The sequence below is a fragment of the Rhinolophus sinicus genome, chromosome 1, assembly GCF_057876585.1.
Source record: "Rhinolophus sinicus isolate RSI-liver-muscle chromosome 1, RSI-T2T, whole genome shotgun sequence".
NCBI lineage: Eukaryota > Metazoa > Chordata > Mammalia > Chiroptera > Rhinolophidae > Rhinolophus > Rhinolophus sinicus.
In genome coordinates this window covers 165,345,574-165,370,426 of record NC_142501.1, presented here as the reverse complement: position 1 = coordinate 165,370,426, position 24,853 = coordinate 165,345,574, and the positions used below count along the sequence as shown (strand labels likewise).

General features: G+C 35.4%; 1 protein-coding gene across 3 annotated transcripts in view; it reads right to left on the bottom strand.

Annotated features, from left to right (window-relative positions):
* The window catches only part of COPS4 (COP9 signalosome subunit 4), a 36,823-nt gene extending 15,297 nt beyond the window's left edge, over positions 1–21,526 (bottom strand). The window contains exons 1-7 of one of the 3 annotated variants that reach the window (XM_074324126.2): positions 21,236–21,343; positions 19,434–19,516; positions 12,646–12,725; positions 9,870–10,021; positions 9,198–9,301; positions 4,759–4,912; positions 4,445–4,595 (exon numbers count right to left, since the gene is read on the bottom strand). In XM_074324126.2, coding sequence (XP_074180227.1) covers positions 4,445–4,595; positions 4,759–4,912; positions 9,198–9,301; positions 9,870–10,021; position 12,646 — 562 coding nt within the window. In that variant the 5' untranslated portion in view covers positions 12,647–12,725; positions 19,434–19,516; positions 21,236–21,343. Of the gene's footprint in view, positions 1–4,444; positions 4,596–4,758; positions 4,913–9,197; positions 9,302–9,869; positions 10,022–12,645; positions 12,726–19,433; positions 19,517–21,235 lie in introns of all 3 variants that reach the window. The other 2 variants (XM_019731326.3, XM_019731327.3) reach the window with 2 other exon arrangements.
* Between the last annotated feature and the right edge of the window lie 3,327 nt (positions 21,527–24,853).

Sequence of the window (24,853 nt, the reverse complement as noted above, 5' to 3'; positions counted from 1 at the left end):
TATAGGAAATACTTGGGATTAAGGAATAAATAAATAATATATATCAAACAAATCGAGAATAAAGGACATTCTACACAACAACTTCAAAAAGTTAGTATTTTTTTTAAATGAGGAAACTATACAATGTTAAATATTAATTATATCTCAGTAAGCTGGAGGATGGGAGTGAGGAAACTATTCTAGACTAAAGTCTAAAAAGACTAAGAAGACATAATCACCAAATGCCACACATGAACTTGTTTCCTGTTTAAGGGGAAAAAGGTAGGTATAAAAGATATTCCTGAGATAACTGGGGCAGTGATAATATGAACCAGATGCTAAATTCTACAGTGGAATCACTGTTAATTTTCTTAGGGATGATAACTGTATTGCAGTTATGTAGAAAAATGTTCCTACTATTTGGAGATGCATGATGATATATAAGGAGGAAGTGTCATGATGGCCCACAAGTTACTTTAAAATGATACATCAAAAATGTATGTATGTGTGACAGAGTGAGAAAGCAAGTATGATAAAAATTCAGAAAAAATTGGAAAAAGAGTAATGAAGGGGAAGTATACCTACTAGGTAATAAAACATATTATAAAGCTACAATAATTCAAAAAGCATAGTATTAGTATATTCATAAATAAACAAGCTAATCAATGGAACAATACTATGTCCAGAAATCTACTATAACATGCTTCAAATCAATAGAAGGGAAAATAAGATGGATTGTTCAATAAAGGATACTAGGTCAAACGACTAGCCATTTAGGAAAAAAAAAGTTAATTCCCTATCTCATTCCTTACACTAAAATAAATCCAAATGGATTAGGATTTGTAGATAAATTTAAGTAAGAAGTAGACAAAACTCATATACTAGTGATTACTCTTTGGAGGCAGGGTTTGGAGGCAGTGACTAGGAGGAAGCATGAAGGTAAACAATGAAACCCTAAAGCAGCAATTCTCAAAGGGAGTCCCCAACCTTTCTGGAATCAGTGAGGTTGACACATTTTTTAAAACATAGAGACATCCTTTGCCTTTTGCACTGCCATAGACATCTACACTGCTGGTGCAAAAGCAATGGTGGCTAAAACTACTGGCACAATAGCACAAATCAAGGCAGTGACACAGGCGCCACACTGTATTGTGTCACACACTCGACAGTCAAAACAAAAAGATAGTTTCACTTAAAAATGTCCTTGCTTTAAAAAATATATTTTTAAATTAAATCTTGATAGCTGAGAACACTCCTTTTTAATTTTTGTATGACGAAACCGGAAATAGCATACAGCACTTTTGCTGCAAACCAAAGTACGAGGGGTGATCAAAATATACGGAGAATGTTTAAATAAAAAAAAATTATTACAGTAAAGGACACATTGCCATTAATCCCTCTCAAAATACTCCCCCTCGCTTCGAACACACTTATCCCATCATTCTTGCCACTTTCTGAAGCAGTTCTGAAGGTCCTCTTTCGTGAATGTCTTTACTTCATCCTCATCATGACAATGCTCCGTGTCACACATCGCTTCTGGTACAGCAATTTCTGTCAAATAAAAACATTACGGTGTGGCCTCATCCACCTTATTCACCAGATCTGGCACCACGCGACTCCTGGCTCTTCCCCAAAGTCAAAATGATTCAGGACATCAAGGCCACGACAGCATAACTAAAGACACTCATGAAAGAGGACTTCCAGAACTGATTCAGAAAGTGGCAAGAATGATGGCATAAGTGTGTTCAAAGCGAGGGAGAGTATTTTGAGGGGGATTAATGGCAATGTGTCTTTTACTGTAATAATTGTTTTAAATTTAAACATTCACCGTATTTTTTTATCACACCTCAAAAAATAGCGGTTCTCCCCAGCAAACACTGCAAACTGAACTATACTCTTTTTTCATGGAACACCATTTACATAAAATAATGACTGACACATTAGTATTTGGGTATTTGGCAGAATTTTCTTAAAAAATGAACAAAGTGAGCTTATCATTACAACCACCAACATTTATTGCCCTCAATAAAATATGAGTTTTTAAGAAAAAAATTAGAATTTTAGGAAACTTCTATCTGCCACAAGCTTGACAGGTTTGCAATAATTAAAGGTTTTTCTGATGAGATCAGCAGTAACATACTCAAATATTATTTTTGTACATTATGTAACAAAGTATATCAGTATTTGGAAGCTCTGAATAACTGAGTGAACCAATATTTTCCAAACAATCAATACATGATGGTACAAAATCTTGCATAGGTAAAAGATCTATTCAAGATGGACCAAGATTTTAATCATAACAGAGTACAAAACCTCATTGACATGGTTTCAGATGCCACGCTGTAACTAACCTCTACGAAACTATACCACTTGTCAAGTTAAGTGTAGTATCAAAGAATAATATCTACAATTATCTGAAGAAGCATTAAATATGCCTCTTTTTTCCAATTACACATCTGTGTGAGGCTGGATTTTCTTTATACTTCCACTAAAACAATATTGTAAAACAGGCTGAGCATAGAAGTACCTTTAAGAATTCGGTTTTTGTTTTTTAAAACTAGACATTGAAGATTGTTTTAAATGACTCCATTCTCCTAATGTTTTTTGCTCTAGAAAATAGTTATTTTATGAAAATGTGTCATTTATGTTTATATATAATAGACCTATTATTACTTTTAAATGAATTAATAATTTTAAATTTCTCATTTCAATTTGTAATACAGTAATCAATAGATATCCCTATATAAACAAAAGCTCTCTAGTGTTTTCAATTTTTCAGTGTAAAGGGGTCCTGAGACCAGAGGATTTAAGAAATTAAAGTACTAGAAGAAAACATGCACAAATATAAAATATGTAAATTTCAAAATAGGGAAGACCTTTCCAAGTAAAGTCAACAAAACCCAGAGACCATAAAAGAAAAGATTAATATACTTAACTATATAAAAATTTGAAGTTTCTGCATGGCAAAAATTTCATAAACAAAGTCAAAAAAAGGACAACAGATTGGCAAGAAAATTTGTTAAATTTCTTATATAAATGAAGAGTTTTTATAAGCCACCAAGAAAGGTTTTTTGAGATAAAAACTCAAAAAATGGCTAATGGACATAAACAGATTCATTCACTAAAAAAAGGGGAAAAAAATACAGATTTTTCAATAATGACTTATTTTTAACATGAAAAGATGCTCCAGAGCATTCATGATAAATGAAATGCAAATTAAAACTAGGATGAAATGCTATCTTGCACCTGCCAGATTAGCAAGGATAAAGAAATCTGGCAATGCCTGTGTGAGGAATCAGGTACACGTGGACATTGTTGTATGAAGTGTAGCATTAAACGGCAATGTGTACTTTCTATCAAAAGTTTAAATGTGTGTACCCTTGGACTGAAGAATTTAACCTATACATTTACTCATATGTGTGTATAATCACTACAGTACTGTTTGTAATTGACTAAACAGTGAAAAGCCAAATAACAAAAAATTAAAAAGAATCAGCTACATGTACTGACATAACACCACCACTACGATATATAGCTACATTAAAAAAGCAAGCTGCCGAAGTGTGTATATCATGTTATCATTTGTGTATAAAAAAAGAGGATACACACACATACACACTGTTATATTGAAGGAAATACAAGAAACCGTAAGAGTTCTTTAGAACAAGAAGCAGTACCATTTTATATATTGCCTTTTCAGTAACAAAAATAAGATTACTGCTTCCTAAAGAATGAAATGGGTAGTCTGAATATGTCATTAGGCTCTCAAACATAATTCAAAACTAAACATTCTAAAATGATTAGAAGGAATATAAATGATAAATGTCTATTACATTGTTTTGTACACCTGAAACTAATAAAAATAAAAACCTTTCATCTTAAAAAAAATAAAAATAAAAATAAAATAAAATGATTAGAAAACCCACGGCTTAGAATTATCAGCATTTCCTCTCAATGCCCTTTCTGCTTTATAAGTTGAGTGATTTACGTACTATAATTTAGTAAGAAAAACAAAGACTTGTTTATTATTTATATTTATTGGAAAAAAAATAGATAAAAGGCCAGGTCTAAAACTGAGACTTAAAGGTTAAAAAAATCCCAAAAGCAGTACATTACATACCACCAATCTCTAAATTTTAATTTTCTTTTTCTTCGGTGTAATTTTCACTTAATTTGATATTCATTATTTCAGTGATATTTTAGGAGCACTAAACTTCATATTGTCTCTTAACTATTCCTAATATCTGTGGGTAATAGGCTGATACATACACATTTAAAAATTTTTTAAGTTAGCAATCCATTTTATCGATGTTTCTGTTTAAATGTTGGAACTAAATTTACCATAACTGTATTAATAAGACATCCCCGTGAAGAATAGTTCCTTGCTCAATACTTCAGTAGTAGTGAGCCTAAAATAGTAAGCAAAGATAACTGACGTTCATTACAGCATAAATGACATGTTTACCTGCTGATGCTAAGATGGTACAGTGCAAAGCATGTTTTAAGGCCTCTAGTCTTTCACTTTCGTGCACTATTGTCTTGTAAGAGAGCTCGTTGTACCTTTGTGCAGCTTCAATGAATTTTCTTCTATAATCAAGAACACGTGCATAGCATACCTGTAGAAGGGGAAAAGTTTAAATTAGGGGGGGAAATTAAAAAGCAAAAACATAAAACAAAATTTCTAATATATAATAGCATTTATCAGATGTTACGGAGCATCTTAGTATAGCAGGATTCTCCAATACTACAAAATTAATTCCAAATCAGTTCATCTGTTACCTTATAATGTATCTGTAACTGTTCGTTGGTTGATTCATTCTGAAGCAATGACGCTCGATTTATGTAAGCTTCTGCCTGGACTGGATCATCATCCTCTAGATATAGCCTAGCAATCTTCAGATAAGTCTCCAGTTTATAATCTACATTGTACTGTCTGCGATGTAACAGGAAAACACAGGATGACTAATTATTTTAAGAAGAAAATTATTAAGGGTGGTAAAAAAAAGTTATTTTTTCCATATTTATATATATATGTGTATATATATATATATATATATATATATTCTGTTAATATAAGGGAATCACACTTTACTGCATTATATTATAGAAAACCTAAGAAATATTTCCAAAATAAGTTTTATTGAATTTTTATTTTTATCATCATTCTTCATATTATATTTTAGCTTATTCTAATCCTCAGATAATCTCATAAGTCAAATATCTTAAAAGAAAAAATGCCCAGTTAAAGGATATATCATATATTATTGGTGGGACTATAAATAAGCACAACCATACTGGAAAAAAATGTGGCAATATGCTCTCCAACCATTCTTTGAATCCTTTAAACTGCATATACTCTACCCACTACATTTTATCTCTAGAAAATAAACCCTAAGAAAATAATCACGGATGTGCATATATATGTATGTACAAGGATATTCATTTGTAAAGTCATAAATATCTGTAATAAGAAAAAAATGGAAATCACCAATTATGATATTTATGGTAATTAAGTTGTGGTACATAAAGATGATAGAATACTATACAGTTATTATCATCATTACTGTGTGATAATAATTATGTATTTTTGCTAAGTGAAAAAAATGGATAAAACAGTATGTAAAAACCATTAAAATGTATTCTATACACATATATCAACAGAGTAATAGCAATTATCTCTGGGTGGTGAGATTATAAGTGGTTTTCATTTTCTTCTTTAGCCATGTGATCATATTTTATGCAAGAAATGCATAACTGAAGACCTTACATAATCCAAAAATCACGTAATTTAAGATTAATTCTTACAGAAGAATTAATTCTATTTATCAGCAAAAGTGGTGCCACCATGTGGCAAGAACAGAGTTTACAACTGACTTGGTCCCAGCTTTGAAATTAATTCTTTTAAAATTTTTATACTAATTCAAACTTTCTTCCACAAGTCATATTATTTTTACTGTATTATTTCTATTTACAACTCAAACTTACATAAACTTCTATAAACGGCACTGTACTTTTTTGAATTTCTATATTTTATGCCAATGTATCTATTATATGTTACTTTCATAATCACGATGAATCGTCTTTTAAAGAAAAAAGTTCTCAGTCAATTATCCACATTCTCCTTTTAATCACTGTTACTTTATTTCTAAAACCACTAAATTTTCAGTCCTTTGGTATCCTCACAGATGTTATAGTACTATCAAAATGATAATAACCACCACTGCAAAGAACAATATCTAATTTTATATTTATTTCAACTACCAAGTGAAAATAAATCAATTGCTCTGTACTAGGGATAAAATGCTCTAGACAGAATAAGACCAAAGCAATTTAAAAAGTCCTGCCTTTTAAAACTGTCAAAGAAAAAAAACGAGGCTTTAGAAAGTAAAATTCGGTATCTACATATAAAGGTTTTTTCATATATTATGGCTGCTTTTTCAGAGCATCACTGCCTAATAATTTCATAAATGCACAAAAGGTAGGATGCCTGAAGTAGTATCTGCCTTATCATCACAAATATTAATGAGACAAAAAGAATCCCTCATTCACCTGGTGAAAGAGTAAAGCAGTTGAAAATATTTTTAAGTCATTCAGTTTGTTTTTATACTTGCCAACTGAAAGAGTTTAATAATACAACCAAGAGCCTCACACCTTTCACCCTTCTTGTATATATATATATATATATATATTTTTTTTTTTGGATAAATGTTTCATAAATAACCATAAATGTTTTTTTAATATACATCAGAAGGTAAGATTGGTTGAATAAGAGTTACAAACTATCGTCTTAATTTTGTCTAATTGTTTTTCCATCTCACTTTCTCTATTATCCCAAACCCAACAATTCATTGTGACCTACAAACCAGTGATCAGATATTATAATGTTACTGTCTTTTTCCCCTTAAAGGCCTGACTGCCCTCCTTACCTAGCTTAATTCCTGTGGTCAATCATAATCATTAAATGGCATATGCACTCATCTACCCTGTCCCTCTCATGCTGTCATATTTGTTGGGCAAAATCATAACTGTGGTTAAATCAAACAGTTCACCCACTCCTTTCCTGTAACCATGAAGCTGAACTCGGATAAAGAAAAATACCCAGCTGGTCTGACTGATTTCATTTTAATCACTACAACCTTCAAATGAGCCCTTAATGCTGCAAGTATACTATACATTCCTAGTCCATTCATTGTCCTTCTCTCCTAGAGAATTTTTTCTCATATTATCTCTCCTCAACCTCCCAACTCCCACCCCCACCTACACTTTTAGCTGATGACTAAATCCAACTTCACTAAGAATACTGAAGCGATCAAATAGTTGCATAAACTCCACCACCACATCCCTTAAATCTGCAGCCATATACTCTTGTGTCCCTGGCTGTTACTGTAGATCACGGGGATCTATTCTGCCCAGTAAACATGTGGCAATAGCAACAGACATTTTTGATTGTCACACCTGGGAGTGGTCATGCTATTGGCATCTAGCGAGTAGAGGCCAGTGATGCTGCCAAACATCATACAAAACAGCCTCCAGAACAAAGAATTATCCAATCTAAAATGCCAATAGTGCCAGGTTCAGAAATGGTCAAATACGAACTATCTATGCTTCCATCTTAAAGCCTATCTCTCCACTAGATTCCTTCCCCTCGTTTACTCCTGTAAAAATCCTCTCCACTACTCCCCTGTATCAAATTTTTGCTTCCCACTCGATCATAAAACAAAAAATAATCTCTTAACCTAACCTCTGCTATCACCTTCTACCCTACTTCTCTGCTCCTTTGTGAAAACTTCCCCCAAAGAGTTGCAACAATTGCTCACCATCTCCAGTTTCTCTTTCCATTCCCTTTCAAGCAACTTCAATCAGGCTTTTAATCCCACCATTTCACCAAAACAGCTTTTGTCAAGGTCACCAATGACCTCCACATTACTAACTCCTATGGTTAACCCTCACTCCTCATCTTACTTGACCCATCAGCACCATATTGATCACCTGCTCCTTCTCAATACATTTTCCTCATTTGGAGTCTAGGTCACCACATTCCACGTTCTTCTAGTTTTCTTCTTACCTCAATGGTCAATCTTCATTTGCTATATCTTCCTCCAGCCCCTGTCCTCTTATTGCTAGAGTGTTCCAGGCCTCAGTACTCAGTCCTCTTCTCTATATATTCCTTCCCTTTGAGATATCATCCAATCTAATGGCTTTAAATTTCTTCTACATGCCAATGACTCCCAAATGTATTTCTCCAGTCCAGACCTCCATCCTAAACTCCAGACTAATATATTCAGCTTCCTACTAGGTATTTCCACTTGGCTATCACATATCTGAAATGCAACCCTTGATCTTCCCTAAAAACCTATTCTTCACCACTCAGTAGACGGCAACTCCATTTTTCCAGTTGTTCAGACCAAAAACCAGGACTTATCTCGGCTCTTTTTCTTACACTCCATATCCAGCCACTTGTCAGGCATCCTTAGCTCTACCTTAAAAAAAAATCCAGAATCCAACATTTCTCATAAGCTCTATCTCACCTGCAACAGTGCATAAGCCTCTTAATAAATGGTCCTCCTTCTATCATTGCATGCCTACAGTTCATTCTGAACCCAGTCGTCAGAATGATTCTAAAAAATGTAAGTCAGATCATGTCAGTCTTCTGTACAAAATGTTCCAACGGCTCCCCCTCATTTCACTTAGAGAAAAGCCAATGGCTTACAAAACCCCACACAATCTGGTCCCTAGTACTCGCTGGTCTCATCCTCTATCTCCTCTATACTCTCCCCTTTGCTCACTCCACTCCGCCCACAACGGTCTCCTTGCTCTTCTTAAAACACTCCAAGCATACCCCCATCTTAGGGCCTTTGCACTAGCCATCCTGTCTAAGAGGATCTACTGATACTCTTCCCTTAGGTAGCTCTTAGCCATTCCCTTACCTCCTTCAAGTGTGTGAGGTGCGATCAGGATCACCCTACCACTCCAATCACCCTATGTAATGATACAACGTGTCCACACTTTGCCCTTTTCTTTTCTCCATAGCGCTTATCACCTTATAACATACTGCAAAACTTATTTATTCATGAAATTGTTTATTCTGTTTCCTGCATTAGAATGTAAGAAAAAACATTAAGTGAACAATTATACATACATACATATATATAAATATATATGTGTATATACTTATATATATACACATATATCCATCCAATATCCACTATTTACTATACTTTTGTCCTGTTTCCAAAGGAATTCCCACCAACACTTGGGCTGCATTTCTCCAGTCTTCTTCTTTCTCATATATGGATGCAAGATGCTGTCTTATGGAAGCAACCTGGAATAGTAGGTACACCATGTTATATTATATCAACTGACATTAGTAACTAATTAAAATAAATAGGTAACTTTATCTACTGCGACAATGCTCTCATTCAACATATTTACAAGAGGGCAAGTAAATAGGAAAAGTTTATCTAGACCACTCAAATTTTTATACAAGTTTTGCATTCATAGAATATGAAAATAGTAAACTGAAATAACACATTTCTGCAATGTGGATTATGGCAATAATTTAATTTAAATATTAAGTTTTGCTTTTATGTTTATGCATATCTAATGCTAGAATTTTCCTATGTTTTCAGCATAATTAAAAATTTTAGCAATTTTTAAAAATTGTCTAAAGAGCAATATTTGATGCATAAAATCAAATTGTAATAAATGAGCAAATGTCAGCTGGAGTCACAACATCCTAACATTTGTTTTACTTTACAGTGTAAAATGCTGACTGCCATACTATTTTGGCAAAATGACATTGAATGATCATGTCCTTTAAAAATTTAATAATATCTCCCAAAATAATTGCTGCTATCTCAAATTCAAAAATCACTGCTCTAGATTTTTACCTGCTCTTCAAATGAAATGACTCTAGGCTGGATCTTTTCCAAGGTGAAATGATAGATTTCTTTGGCTGTGCTATCAGGCAGGTTAGGGAGATGTGTGCAGAAATCAGTCAGCAACTGTCGAGAGATCACGAGGCTGACATTCTCATTTACCACTTGTTAAAAAAAAAAACACAAAAAACCAAGAGATAAGAAAACATGAGTAATTTTTTTTGTTAAGCAATCAATCTTTACCTAAAATTAATACTAAAAACAATATATATTATACAACCTGCAACGAATTATACAGGAATTTCCATACCCCTATTATCTTATATTACAGAGTAAATTTTCCTTGCACTGATTATTTGATTACAAAATGACTACACCAAAATAGTAAAAATACCATAACTTTTCTAAGAAACAGAAATGGTTGGAAAAAAGTTTTAACAGTTGAGAATTTCATATTCTTTCTGTCTCTTCTTTATTCTTCTACAAAGTAAAGGCAGAAACACCTTTATTATGTACTTATATCCCATCTTGCTACCAAAAGGAATTAAGAAAACGAAAATAATTTTCATGAAATTTAAATAAAGCAATAGTGATAGTTACTGCCACTTGTGCTTTCCCAATAAAAGCAACAGATAAGAAATTATGTGTCAGCACTAGATGTATTGACATATTTTATGACATTATTTATAAACATTTGTGAGGTTATTGTATGTGATTAAGGATGAAAGCTCTGGGGCCAACTGCTTCCACCACTCCTGATTGTATGCCTCCAAACAAGAAACTTCTCTGTTTCCTCATCTGTAAAATGTGGAGAAGGTTGTTGTGAAGCTTAAATGCAATACACATAAAGCACTCTGAACAATACCAGGGAACATAGCACTCAACAAATGTTAGTTATTATTATCATCACTATTACTACATTTTTATTTATCTTATATTTTTTAAAAACTTTTATTTGTTTAAGTGGGTTTCTCCAGGACCCATCAGCTCCAAGTCAAGTAGTTAGTTCAGTCTAGTTGTGGAGAGCCCAGCTCATAGTGGCCCACGTGGGGATCGAACCAGCAACCTTGTTGTTAAGAGCACCGCGCTCTAACCAACTGAGCTATCCAGCTGCCCCTATTACTACGTGTTTTAAAAATGCATTATGCTTCTGACCCACTCACTGCTGATTTAAATGTTTTAAATCAGCATTTACTGTGAAAATAAATGATGGTTCAAAAACTATTCAATTGATATAAATGATTTTAACATTAGACTGCTTTTTTTGGCAGTTCACTGGATTCAGTTTACAAATAGCACTTTTCTTTTCCTACTACAGTGCAATCAATGTTCTCAGTAAAGCCAGTCTTAAAAGTTTTTCTGGGGCCGGCCCGGTGGCTCAGGCGGTTAGAGCTCCATGCTCCTAACTCCGAAGGCTGCCGGTTCGATTCCCACATGGGCCACCACAAGGTTGCCAGTTCAATTCCTCGACTCCCGCAAGGGATGGTGGGCTGTGCCGCCTGCAACTAGAAAAGGCAACTGGATCTGGAGCTGAGCTGCGCCCTCCACAACTAAGACTTAAAGGACATCAACTTGAAGCTGAACGGCACCCTCCACAACTAAGATGGAAAGGACAACAGCTTGACTTGGAAAAAAGGCCTGGAAGTACACACTGTTCCCCAATAAAAGTCCTGTTCCCCTTCCCCAATAAAATCTTTAAAAAAAGAAAAAAAAAGTTTTTCTGAAACCACTGCTAGTTCATCTCACATTACAGGCTCCAATTTTTTGAGACAGTTAACTTACAGGTCTTGTAACTAATCAGTTTATAATATATTAATTGGAATTCATTATAGGATAATACTGGATGTGACTTAGAAAACAGTTTCATTACAAGTGCCATTAGACACATAACTGTTAGAAAATTACTATGCAAACTAGCGCTTTTCAGGGAAATGTAATTAAATAAGGACTATAAATCAGCAAAGTTAATTTCCAGTCTGGGCTCTGTCACTGACTAACTTGGAGAAAAAAAAGTCACTTAATCCTGAGACTCACCTTGCAATATATTATACAGGGATATCTGTATCTATATCGTCTAAGTCACAGAGTTATTAAAAGGAACCTGTGTGATGGACAATGTGTGTGAAAGCACACTGTAAACTATAAAGCACTATCAAGTATCATTAATTTGTTAACTCAGTATAAATTCTAGCCTGAATTTTGAGTAATTTTCAAGATAACTGATGTCAGGGAGTAGAGGAGAGTATCTTGAAAAATGGAAATTTCTAGTCCCCATTCAAAAGGAATGCTTTTAACATTAATAACAGCTCACACTCTATAGCACTTAATATATGCCAGATACTATGCTAAGTACTTTATTATGTATATTAACTCATTAACCTGCCAACAATTCTACAGAGTACGTATCATCTTCATTTTACAGACAAGGAAAAGGAGGCACAAAGAGGTTAAATAACTTACCCAGGTTAAATAGCTTATAAAATAGCAGACTAGGATTTGAATTCAGACTATTCTCTTCATCATTATGCTATTAACATATTGTCTTTCATCGGTTACTGTATCAATAACTATACAAAACCTTAATTGAGAATGTAACTCTGAAGACAATTCATTAAAAAAATCAAGCTGTAAATAGTTTAAATTCTAAAATCAGTTCATCAATCTCAAAGTATATTTAATTTATTCTCATGAAAATTATATTGATAATATGATATAAAACAAGGCTTGGGCAAGCTTTAAAGTCCTCCTCAGTAATACAAGGCAAACATGGACTTTTCATTGCACTTACTTGCTTCCACAAAAGCTTTCAAAGCTTCTAGTTGTTCTGCCCCAGATAACTGAATGGCTTTTTCCAGGATCTGACGATACCTAAAACACCACCAAATAAAAATAATGTTCAGAGGGCACTATCTATTCGAATGCTAACTTTGATGTTTAATCATGTCTGTTTCCCATGGTTTCTTTCATAGTGCTCTCATTTCTGGTTTTCTTTAAAGAACACCACTTTTTTTTTTCTCCAAGTTTCCAGTCCATCACGAGACACACTAAATCTATAATTCTAAGGTGCCACTTCTTCTAGTTTTCTTTACAGTACACCACTTTTAAAAAGTTCAAAAGCCTATCACAAGTTACTGGATGTAAGGTGCCATTTTTGCTGGAAAGTTTTAGTCTTGAATTTTAACTAAAAAGTAAATTTCTTTTCAAATGTCTTAAAATATAAGCCATTTTTCCTTCAATTATGAACTACTCAGACACACAAGAAGAGTAGATGAGGTAACCTCTAGAACCCTTTCATCTTGTGGACAATAGAATAATGTTGACTAGGTAATGAAACCAAATATTAGAGAATAAATGTCTTAGTATGTACAAAATAAACTCTACCAAGCGAAATGCACTGATAGAACGCCCTTTATGCTGTCAGTCAGTGCCTATTCTTTATTTGCATTCAATGCTAATAACTATTCTGCCTAATATCCATGACCATATATGATCCAAATCAGCACTTTAAAAAGGATGGGGAAATGCTAAAAAAAAAAAGCAACAACGACAATTATTAGGTAATGGCAAATTCCTTCCTAAAATATAACCTCCACGAGGACAGAGATTTTTGTTTGTTTTGTTCACTGCTATATACACAATGCCTAGAACAGTACTTGACACATCATAAGCACTCAAATAACTTACAGGTATATTGGTAATATTTTATTGCTTTATTTTATTTTATTTATTGGTAATTATTTTATTTCTCAAGTTGAGTGGTGAGTACTTGAGTGTTAAACTATTTTTTAATCTCGTTTGTCTTCATCATAATACTTATTGAAAGCATTTTACAAACGTAATAGCATTGCAATTATTCAGAATGTCATCAAGAATTTAGTCAAAAAAATAAAAATACGTAAATAGGGTCCAAACTCATTCAAATTTATGACTTGCGTTTTGTAGGATACACCATCAAGCTACCATTCAGCATTTACTGATTCTCAACTCACACAATAATAGTCTCACAACCCTGGTTACATGATTTCTCAAAACTACAATGAATCAAACTGACTTTGTAAGAAAGCAGGTCTACGGACAGAAAAGACAGCAAATTCCAAAAGAGAAGAGCTATGTAAGAAAGCAAGGAAATACTGCTATTTTAAAATAGAAATTGTTCTTTTTTAAATTGTGATATTTGTTGAACAAACAAAACAGACTCATAGATACAGAGAACAAACTGATAGTTGCCAGAGGGTTGGGTGGTGGGGGGATGGACAAAAAAAGTAAAGGGAATAAGGAGGTACAAACTTATAGTTATAAGTAAGTCACGGAAATGTAATATACAGTATAGTGAATACGGTCAACATCGCAATACACAGATGTTTAGTAGACTTCTGATGGTGATCACTTCGTAAGTTATATAAATGTCTAATCACTATGTTGTACACCTAAAACTAATACAATATTGTATGTCAACTATACTTTAATGAAAAAGTGCTTTATATTCCAGAAAAAAAATTGCTACATTTGAGGCATAAAATTCAGTTATCTCATTCTTTCTCTCTGTCTACACACACACATTTTTCGTTATCTATATTTATACATGTATTTTATTGCCCTGGGCATGCTTTCAGTTAATACAGTCAATGATTTATTATTTCTTTTTTTGATATTCTTTTTCCTTTTTTTTTTTTATTAAATTTATTGGGGTGACAATTGTTAGTAAAATTATATAGATTTCAGGTGTACAATTCTGTATTACATCATCTATAAATCCCATTGTGTGTTCATCACCCAGAGTCAGTTCTCCTTCCATCACCATATATTTGATCCCCCTTACCTTCATCTCCCACCCCCCCACCCCCCTTACCCTCTGGTGATATTTTTCATATTCAATTAAATCAAGGCTTATGGCTAAGCCCTCTTATTCTTACATCCTCATAGATTATTTTATACTAATAATAACATTCAAAGATGATAATGTCTCACTTACAGAAATTTGCTGATTAACCTCAGTTTTTAATAATAGTTTCATAACTTATTAACTAGTGTGTACTGGGAACACACCAAAATAAATCTAAAAAGTAATGAAAGCTTTATAGTAACAAATTGCGTAATTTGCCAGGGCCTTAGAAATTGCCTACTTAAACTCTTGACTTTTATAGATTAAGAGTTTGGGGCTAGATGCTACCTTGCTCCTTCTCTAATACATAATTTCTAGCACCTAAGAACAAGGACTTACTTTTTTCACAAGAATAATATAGAATGACTAAAAAACTTGTTTTAAATCAAAGATTTAAATAGCCATTTAATACTGCCATATAAAAATCATCCAAAAATGCTGAGCACCTAGGCTTTTTAAAATGCTATATGAGATTCTGTGTGTGACACTAAAAAAATTTCAAATAAGCTTAGACTTTGAAGATCTTATAGCTGGGAAATAAAAAATAATATAATATACCAAGTATTAAATTACAATAAAACAAAAACAAACAAAAGTTAAAATGAAACTGAACAGTGTAAGAGATACGACAAGTAATTAAGTATCTTATTCAGAAGCGAGTAAAACCAAAATGGGTTAGATTAATCAGAGGAGGTTTCACAGAAAACAATAATAGCTTTTTATTGAGCACTCAGTATATACTCAGTGGAAAAGAAGGAAAAGTAATTCATATGGAGAACATGACAAGTACCAAATATTTTTTCCTTAAAAAATGTGAAGGAAAACAAATTTCATTAAGTAAGGCACCTTATATCTGTTTTATCCATTTATCATCAACAAATGTTTACTGAGCATCTAATATATATGCATGTGAACTAAAGTTCAGTATGTCAATCCTGATTGCTTGGCACTTAAAAGGAATCTGGAGGTAAATAAAACATATACACATGAAAATGTATCACAGTCACTATTTAGGCATGTATTAACAAGATATTTCACTTACAGTAACGGTGAACTAGGTGATTAGACCAATCCTACCTCAAAAAAGAAAAAAAAAAATAAGCTAAAAGAAATGTAAAAAAACAAACAGCATAAAATCCTAACAAGAAAGAGAAACCAGGTGAGAGTGAGAGCATAAAGACGTGAATCATAGCTTCTCCCTGAAAGCACTTGCTGACTGTGGCAAGACAGAGAGGTAGAGTGGCACTTTTGGTGGGGCGAAGGAGGTGGGTTCTGCTTTGAGGCATTCCGCCATCTGCTGGAAAAACAGAGAAGCGAGTTGCAATTTCTGGCCAACGAAGAGAGCTATACCAGAAAAACAGGGATCTCAGTTCCTTGCTGGCCAAAGGAGGAAACACTGGCACTTTGGAAATAAGATTACAAAATCTATTCCAAGGATCACCTAGGTAAATCAAAAAATTCTGAAGCCTTGGAACCTAGATGGCTAGCACCCCCAGGTACCTACCTGGCACAAGGAAATGAACATCCTCCCTGAAAGGTAACATCTTAGGCCTCCAATTGTTTCTAAAAATACATTTTTAAATAATTGGCCTAACAAATGAAGATTACAAAGCACATGACAATATGAACTAGAATCAACAAAAGCAACAGGCAATAACAACAAACAGGAACTCCAGATACTAGTTATCAGAAAAACTATAATACAATTGTGCTTACCACGTTTATAGACATAAAGACAAACTGAAGTTTCAGCAAGAAACTGGGAATCATAAAAGGTGTCATTTGAAAAAAGAACTACGAAAAACTGTAAAACTGAAATACTATAATCAAACTTAAAAACTCAATGGTGTTCTTAACAGCACATGTGAAGAACTGATAAACTAGAAAGCCGGTCAGAAGAACTTATCCAGAATAAAGCACTGACATAGTAAGTATAGGAGACAGGGTAAGAGACAGAGACCACAGTAAGAGGGCCAACAGGTGACACTGGAGGAGAAAACAGAATGGGACAGAGGCAACATTTAAAGAGCTGTAGCTGAGGGGGGCGGTTTATCACTTTGTGAAGGGCGTAAACGTCAATTTAGTTGTTTTGTACACCTGAAACTAATTTATAAAAAGGGGGAAAAAATAATAAAAGAGATATAGCTGAAAACTTCCCACTGCAATGAAATAATCCAACCTATTGATTCAAGAAATGCAGTGAAGCTCAACAAGGATAATACAGTAGAGCATTTACAAAAAGAGGCCACAATTCTTTCACTCTCTGTATCTACATTCCTTTGCAATGTGACTTTGTAGCTCTTCACAATGAGAGGTAGTTTATTTCCCCACCCTTTGATCTGGGCTACTTTTGACCAATAGAATGGAGAAGTGAAGTGCCTATTCTGAACCTAAACCTCAAGAGGCCTTACATGCGTCTTTATCTCTTGGCACCCTGCTGTTGTCACACGAACAAGGCAGACTAACCTATTGGATAACGAAATATGTGGCGCAGTCACCTCCACTGCCCCAGCCAGCACACAGAAGCAGAACTGCCTACCTGACCTGCAGCTGACTACAGGCACATGTTCGAGCCCATGTGGAACCCAGGCCATGTGGAGCAGAGAACCATCCAGCTGAGCCCAGCCCAAACTGCCAACTAACAGAACTATGAGCTAAATAAATTATTGTTTTAACTTACTAAGTTTTACAGTGGTTTATTTCAAAACAAAAACTAATAAGTTAAAAAAAAATCCACATAGACCCATCAAAATGAAGTTGCAAGAGATTAAAAGACAAAATCTTAAAAACAGGTAAGGGCTAATATAATTTTTTAGGAGAAATAATTTCCTAAAGAGGTTGATCTCTAAGCATTCTAAATATCTCAACTTCGTGGTAAGTGGGAAAGAGTGGGGGAAGACAGGCATGCTAGGCAAAAATAAATAAATAAATAAATAAATAAATAAATAAATAAATAAATAAATAAAAATTACCATCTGAAATGCAATCCAGTTTCGTGAAAATAATGTAAAGCCAAAAGGCAGATGTGTTTAGAGGTGAGGGCTATGAGCCAAGAGCGCTGTATTCTGGCTTTGCCACTAGCTAGCTATGTGGCCTTGGAACAAGGTATTCTACCTCTGTACTTCAATTTTCTCATGTAATATAAATGTTACTTTTTAAGAATCATTAAAAATGTCAGTAAAGTTGTGCTTGGCACAGAGTAAACACTAGATATTAGGGAACTTCACTCTTGCGATGGAAACCACTAAAACTGTTATGTGTGGGAACAAGAACCAGAGAATCTGAGTTAGAAGGGGCCTCTGAGGTTATATGCACATCGTCTTTATCTTCTGTTTTGTGTGTGTGTGTGTGTCCTCCATTTATTGACAGTTTTATTCCACTCTAATCCAAAGTCTACTTTTATAATGCAGAGGAGTCTCTTTTCTTTTCTGTAAAACAGCTTTTCTATTAGTCAAAGGCACTAAAAGGTCTCCCATTACTTCCCTTTCTCCAGGCTAACAGCTTCTTATAAAATGAAATGTTTAGACTCCAAAGGTCTGATAGCTTCCTCTGAGTACCCTCCGTACCCCAAAATTGGAAAGAAAAGAAAAATATAAAAGGTTCTATTTCTATAGGATTAACTCAACAAAAACCTATAATCCAACCTCATACTTGCCCTCAAAGAAATCGTTCTAACTGGAGAAGCAAACAAGTAAACAGACAAAACAATTAAGCGCTATGATACAGGGAAATATAGGATGCCACTGGACATAAGAAGAGCAACTAACCAGGTCCTATGTGTGGGTGGTGAGTTTATGATAGTGGTTATTTAGAGAAGATTTTTGGAAGAAGTAACATCTGAACTGAGTTTTGAAAAACTAAATAGGTTTTAGCTAAGTGAATAAGACAGGCTATCACAACAGTTATCTACTCAAATGTTCCCTGTTAAGGCTCTCTTTCTCTCCTTCTTGTCTAAGGCTTATTTTGGGAAAATGAACACAACGCATACACGTACAAAAGCAGCCTATAAATTTGCAAAAATGCTTCTCCTATGGCCAATTTCTTATATCAATTTTACACTGCTGTGTTAAATCACAGTTATGGGAAAGTATTTCTAGTTGAAGTTTTGGCCAGAAAAGCAGTAGAGGTTAGTAGATTAAAAATGTGCTTTTTAGAGTAGACGAACCTGGATTCAAACATTAGTCCTGCACCTTTCTAGATATGCACTGAATCAAACATTTATTGAATGACTGCTCTGTTATAGATATCTTGTTAATTGCTGGGAACACATAGTATCAATATTTTAGAAACAAATTTTCTCCATCATTCCTTAATATGGAATGCTATGTTACTCGACTCCTAATGGAAACCCAAAACTACTGCTATATTTCATGAGTGTTATTCTCATAAAGCATGTAGCTGGCAGAACTATTTTGTTACTAAAATAAATATCCTGACGCGTTCTTGCCCACATAGAACCAGATATGTACCTGCACGCAAGGCTGAAACTTTCCTCAGAAAGCACTGGCTATCAGTTATCAAGCACATTATCTCATTTAATCTTCACAGACCTCCATGGGATAGATTGTTTGGCCTCCAATGAATTATGCCTCCCTCTGACAATGAGCCTTTGCAATGTAACTCGGCCACTCCTTCCATTAAAAGGTAAACTCCATTTCCCCTCCCCTTGAATCTGCGCTGGTCTTGTTACTTACTTTGGTACTTGAGAAGTGATGTTGTAAGACTTCCAAGCTAGCCTTAAGAGGTCTTGGCAGTTTCCACTCTCACTTTGTTGGTCCTGTAAGGAAGCCTTAGCTAAACAACTGAATGAAAGACCATGTGGAGAGAGAGAGACCCAGCCAACAGCCATATATGTATGTGAGTCCATTTTAGCCCCACCAGCCCCAGCTGAGCTGCCACTAACTGCACCTGTCTGAGTGAGCCCAAACAAGACCAGCAAAACAGTCTAGTCAACCCAAAGAATCCTAAAAAATAATAGTTATTCTACACCAGTAAGTTTTTGGTTTGTTATACAGCAATAAATAACTGAAGCACCCAATAAGATTGGTACTATTGTTTATCTGCAATTAGAACTGAGGAATTAAATGCTTAAGTTTCAGAATTCTGCAAATACATAAAAACTACATCTCTTCTGACAACTAATGCACTTATTTTCTTCAAGAAAACAAAGAAAGCAAGCATGGGAAAGAAATATAAGCTAGTTTTACTTTCATCCAAACCTATAGAAATGACATGCAAAACGGACTGAGCTATGAAGACATATTCAACTTATTTTCAACCTATAAATAAGTCAATATGTAATTACTAACTGCTTAATAATAATAATGATAATAGTGACAATCTTGTGGCACTTTCTAAGTGTCAGGTACTGTTCTAAGTGATGTAAGTGTTTATACACACATACTCATTTTGTCCTCAGACAGGAATAAGTCCTCTAATTATCCCCATTTTCCTGAGGGGGAAACTGCCACAGGAAGAAAAAGCCTATGATACACAGCAAAATTTCCTACTGATAAAAGTAGATTACATTTACCACCGAAGAAAAGGAAGCAAAGCCCACATAACACACAGTCAAGATTTCAATAGCCAGGTAAGAGTAGGTGTATCCTATATATCAAAGTGATCTCAGCTGTCAGGATGTAAATACTACATAGGATCAAATTGAGAAGCATACCTTAAACAGAATGCATGTTCATTATAAAAGAACAGCAATGTGAAATCTACAAAGAAAAATAGACAATCTCTATCTATTTATGATTAACACTGTATAATAACTGCTTGCAGTGCAGGCACTTGTCACAAATTTTAACTTGCTAATAAGCCATCTTCGACATAAATTTCGACAAAATTCCTAACCAATCCAGATTCCTACAAACATCACTACTCTCGATATCCTGACCCATATTATAAGGACATTCCGACCATGTGCCCTTCTTCAGAGTTGGTGGCGGAGAGAGAGTACCCAAAACACAAGAACCCACAGAAGATGGTCCGAGTGGTTCCGGACGACATGATAGCGGCCATACCTCCTCAATCCCCAAGAGCCTCAAGAAGCCATCTCCCTAAAAAAACTCTGCATCCAGGTCCCAGAATATAAATTTCCCTCAATTAAAAAAAAAAAGAGGTCCAAGGAGGTGCCAGAATTCGGTGTGAGAGTCCAGCCAGCGATGGAGAAAGGCACCAGGGAAGGCTGAGAAGGCCGTGGGAGCAGTCGTCCCTCAGACCGCGCTTCCACAATCTTAAGAGACCAGTAAGGATGCTATCAAGGGCTGAACAAATTGACAGTCACCCTAGGTCTATGGTCCCAAGAGCTCCCTGCACGAGGACTCCTCCAGCTTTCTGCTGCTCCCAACATTTGCCTCCACAACCGACCTCAGGCCCGCCCCCCTGATCCTCAGGGCTGCTCCTAGCCACACATCCGAAAGCCTCCGTCAACCCAAGGGGAACAAGTCTGTGGCTTCCCTCCCCACCTCCCATGGCCTTGGGAAATACTCACTTGCCCGCCAGATCTTTATGAGAACCGCTCGAATTCATGAGCTGGGCCAAATCTTGTCGCACGGCTGCCGCCATCTTTCTTCCAGCTCAGCCGAGGCTGCCGGGCCTCTCACAGCCAAAAAGAAAACGAGTGTAGTCCTCCAGAGCGCAGCCAGAGGGAACCCGAGATGCCATAGAGTAACGTCTGTGTGGGCCAGAGCGCCGGGTGTGTGAGCCTGCGCTACGTCCGCCCCCAGGGTTGAGTGACGCGAAGGCTCCACTCCTCAAGTCCGGAGCCCGCCCTGGCCTCTCCCGCAGGCTCAAGCTCGCACGCTCCCTGTTCGGATTGGCGGATGAACTCACAGACCGTGCGTCACTTGTGCAACTCCAGTAAGTGCCGGGTACGCAGAACCACCGCGTGTTCATTGTGTTCCGTGCTTCACGTTTGTGGTTTACCGTTCCTCGTTCTTTAAGGCAGCTCTTAAACTATCTGTGGTAAAGAACGAGTTGCTTTTATTGCCAATTTATCACAGCCCCGTACTTTTGTAAAATACAATATAAAATGTCCACATTCCCCCTCCTACTCTATATCCTTTTTACAGGTTGATCATACATCCAGTTTGTCCAGGACAGTGCCATTTTCCATCTGTTGTCCAGGAGTAATTATTAATAACACGTCCTTTCACTCTAGAAACAGTACCATCTGGATGACAAATTATACAGTCATCCTCTCTTTATATGTAATTGTATTCATTACTTATCCTTACAGAATACTGCAAATACAAGCAAATAAATACATGTAAGTTTTTATCTCCTTTCTTGCTTTCACAAACGATGTCACCCCACATCATTATTCTGCTCTTGATTTCTTCACTTTTGCTGGTGACCATATTACCACGTAAGTCTAGAGAGCGTCCTCGTTCTGTTTTAGAGCTGGAGAATATTACCTATAATGAGGGGATGCCATAGTTTATTTCATCCTTAGAGCTAGACACTTAAATTGTTTTTAATCAATCAATGCTGCGATGAATAACGTTGTACATGAATCATTTGGCATGTGTACAGGTAGAATAAATTCCAAGTAGAGAGTCAAAGGGCAGATATAATTTTTATAAATATTGCCAAATTGCACTTTATAGGGATGGTACCATTTTTGCTTTTCTACCAGCAATATGTAGGAATGCAATGCTCTAACAGCCTTGCCTACAGAGGATGTCAAACTTTTGAATTTTTGCCATCTTGATATGTTAAAAAAAATAGCATGATCCCTGTATTGGGAAAGGGGAAGAAAAGACCAGGAGGAGGAAATCCTTTAAGAAAATAATGTGAAGATTGCCCACATCAATTAAAATCTCACTCCACTGGCAAGAACTACATCAAGTGCATTTGCCTAGCAACAATGAGACTGGAAATTTAATTTCCAGTTAGGCAGGCTTTTGCCCAGGAAAAAGGAAAGGATTGCTTTAGAAGGACAATCAGCAGTCTCTACTAGTTTATCCCTCTGACCACCTAAATAACTATGTGTATCTTTCTTCTTACAGAACACTGTCACCCCTAAAGAAGATAGTTCAATTTCTCATTCAGTTTCTATATCAGATCGCTTCTCAGCCTTTTGGCTAAGATCAAGTGTAGTTCAAAATCCAGGATGTCTGATGATGCACAGTCTTCTCCATTAATTAGAATGTGGATTTTCATGGTCTAGAAACATATAAACTATAAAATATATTATCTGCTTCATGTCCATATATGTAACACAAAACAATAGTGGAACAGGAACAGAATAACCACAGTCAAAACTCTGAAAAAGTAAATAGGAAACAACAGCAGTTATTTGTCTGTGGCAATAGTGGAATTCTGGATAGTAATGTGAACACCCACTACTCCAGTAGTGGAATAAGTTCCTTGGTTAAACCCTAGTTCTGCTCTTTGAGAGGATCTCCATTGTCCATTGTGTTCTGTGGGCTCAACCTTTGTCAATACAGGTTAACAGGGTGTTGGAGAGTATTTCTTCTTTGAGGGGAATGCCTTAGGGCTTGAACAACTGGAAGCTTTTGTAGGCCAGGATTCTCAGTGTTTGGTTTTTCAAAAAAATATAATTTCATTGAATGTTCAGTAAACCCAGTTTGCTTCCAGACAGTTTAAGGGCCAAGACCAAAACCAAAGTTGTTTCTAGACATAGTTGTTAAACCTGCCTTATTTCCTAGCTTCCACACTCAACCCATCCTTAACATTTTTAATGATGGCAGCCTTGAAATCATCTGAAACAATAGGTTTAAATGAGAAGAGAATTCTATTAATTTGATTTTTGCTTCAGCTTATCTTTATTTTTTGTTGTTTTTTATTTGTGTTTGCCAAAAAGTTTTAATGGGCTATGAGAAATCTCCAAGCAATGTCTTCTCGTCTGCTATTTAAGGGTACATAAGCACTTGCCTTTTTCAACTTAGTGAAACCCCAGAATTTCTGGACATTTTATTCCCTTTTTACTCTGACTCCAAACTTCACTTGTAATACCTTGCTGAAAGCAAAAAGAAACAGCCACACACACAAATTGGCTCTTAACAGATAACTCCACTTCAGCTACAAGTTAGGGATGTTGTCTGCCTTCCTACTTAATGTATGCAACAATGTGATAATTTTTCAACATGACAAGGCCTCCCCTTTCTGGGCCACTGGTTACCTCTGCCCAACCCCTAAGAGAATAGTACATATTTTTAGGTTTTGCTTATAGCAGTGAAGAAAAACAAACCCAGATGGAAGCTTATTCTAACCATCTTTTCAGTTGCTTAGCAAGAAGTTTGCTAGGCATATCTGAATTAACTGAAGGAAAGTGCACAAATCTTACTTCTTTGTACTATGCAAAACCTTGTGTCCTAGTCCCAACCTACTGAGTCAAAATTGTCATGTTAACAAAATCCCTCTACTAATCCTTGCACATTAAAATTTGGGTAGCACTGCTCCAGCAGATGCCAACACAACTGGTATAGCAGCTCTCCTCACTAAACTCTTGTCTAATAACACCATTTCCTTGGCTAGGAAACTCCCATTTTTACATATTCAACTAGATGTTCTACCCCTTCAATTTCCCCCAAACAAGCAACGGAAGTCATCCTGGGGTCCTTTTCCTAGCTTATCTTCCATTCTAAGTGCCATGTGTCAAGGTCATATATGCCTTGCTGGAGAAGAAAAAAGAACATAGGCGATTGTATATATTCTGCTGTTTTCTAAGCACTCATTCTTACTCTACAGTTATTCCACATGTTGTTAGTGCTGTGTAACAAATTTGTTTTCGAGTGATCTTGTGTGTTTCCTAGCCTAGACCCAGAATTAGCCATTTCTCCAAGAAGCCCTTATTCCTTTAGTTCCTCTTAGGAACTGATGTTTACAGATAACAATCCGAGTGCTAGGGATTCTCATTGCTACTGTATTGGTCATTTGGGGAACTTTTCATAGAACAGAACTAGGAAATATATACATATTTTAAGGATGAAATAACTTATGAGTTCATACTGGTACTCTAAATCTAATTTAAGTGCTTTTACTTAACCTCTCCTATGTATTACAACTGTATCTCCTTGTACATCCAGAATCCTGGTTCACAGTACATAGAGGATTAGAGAATCAGTATATTCCATAATTATTC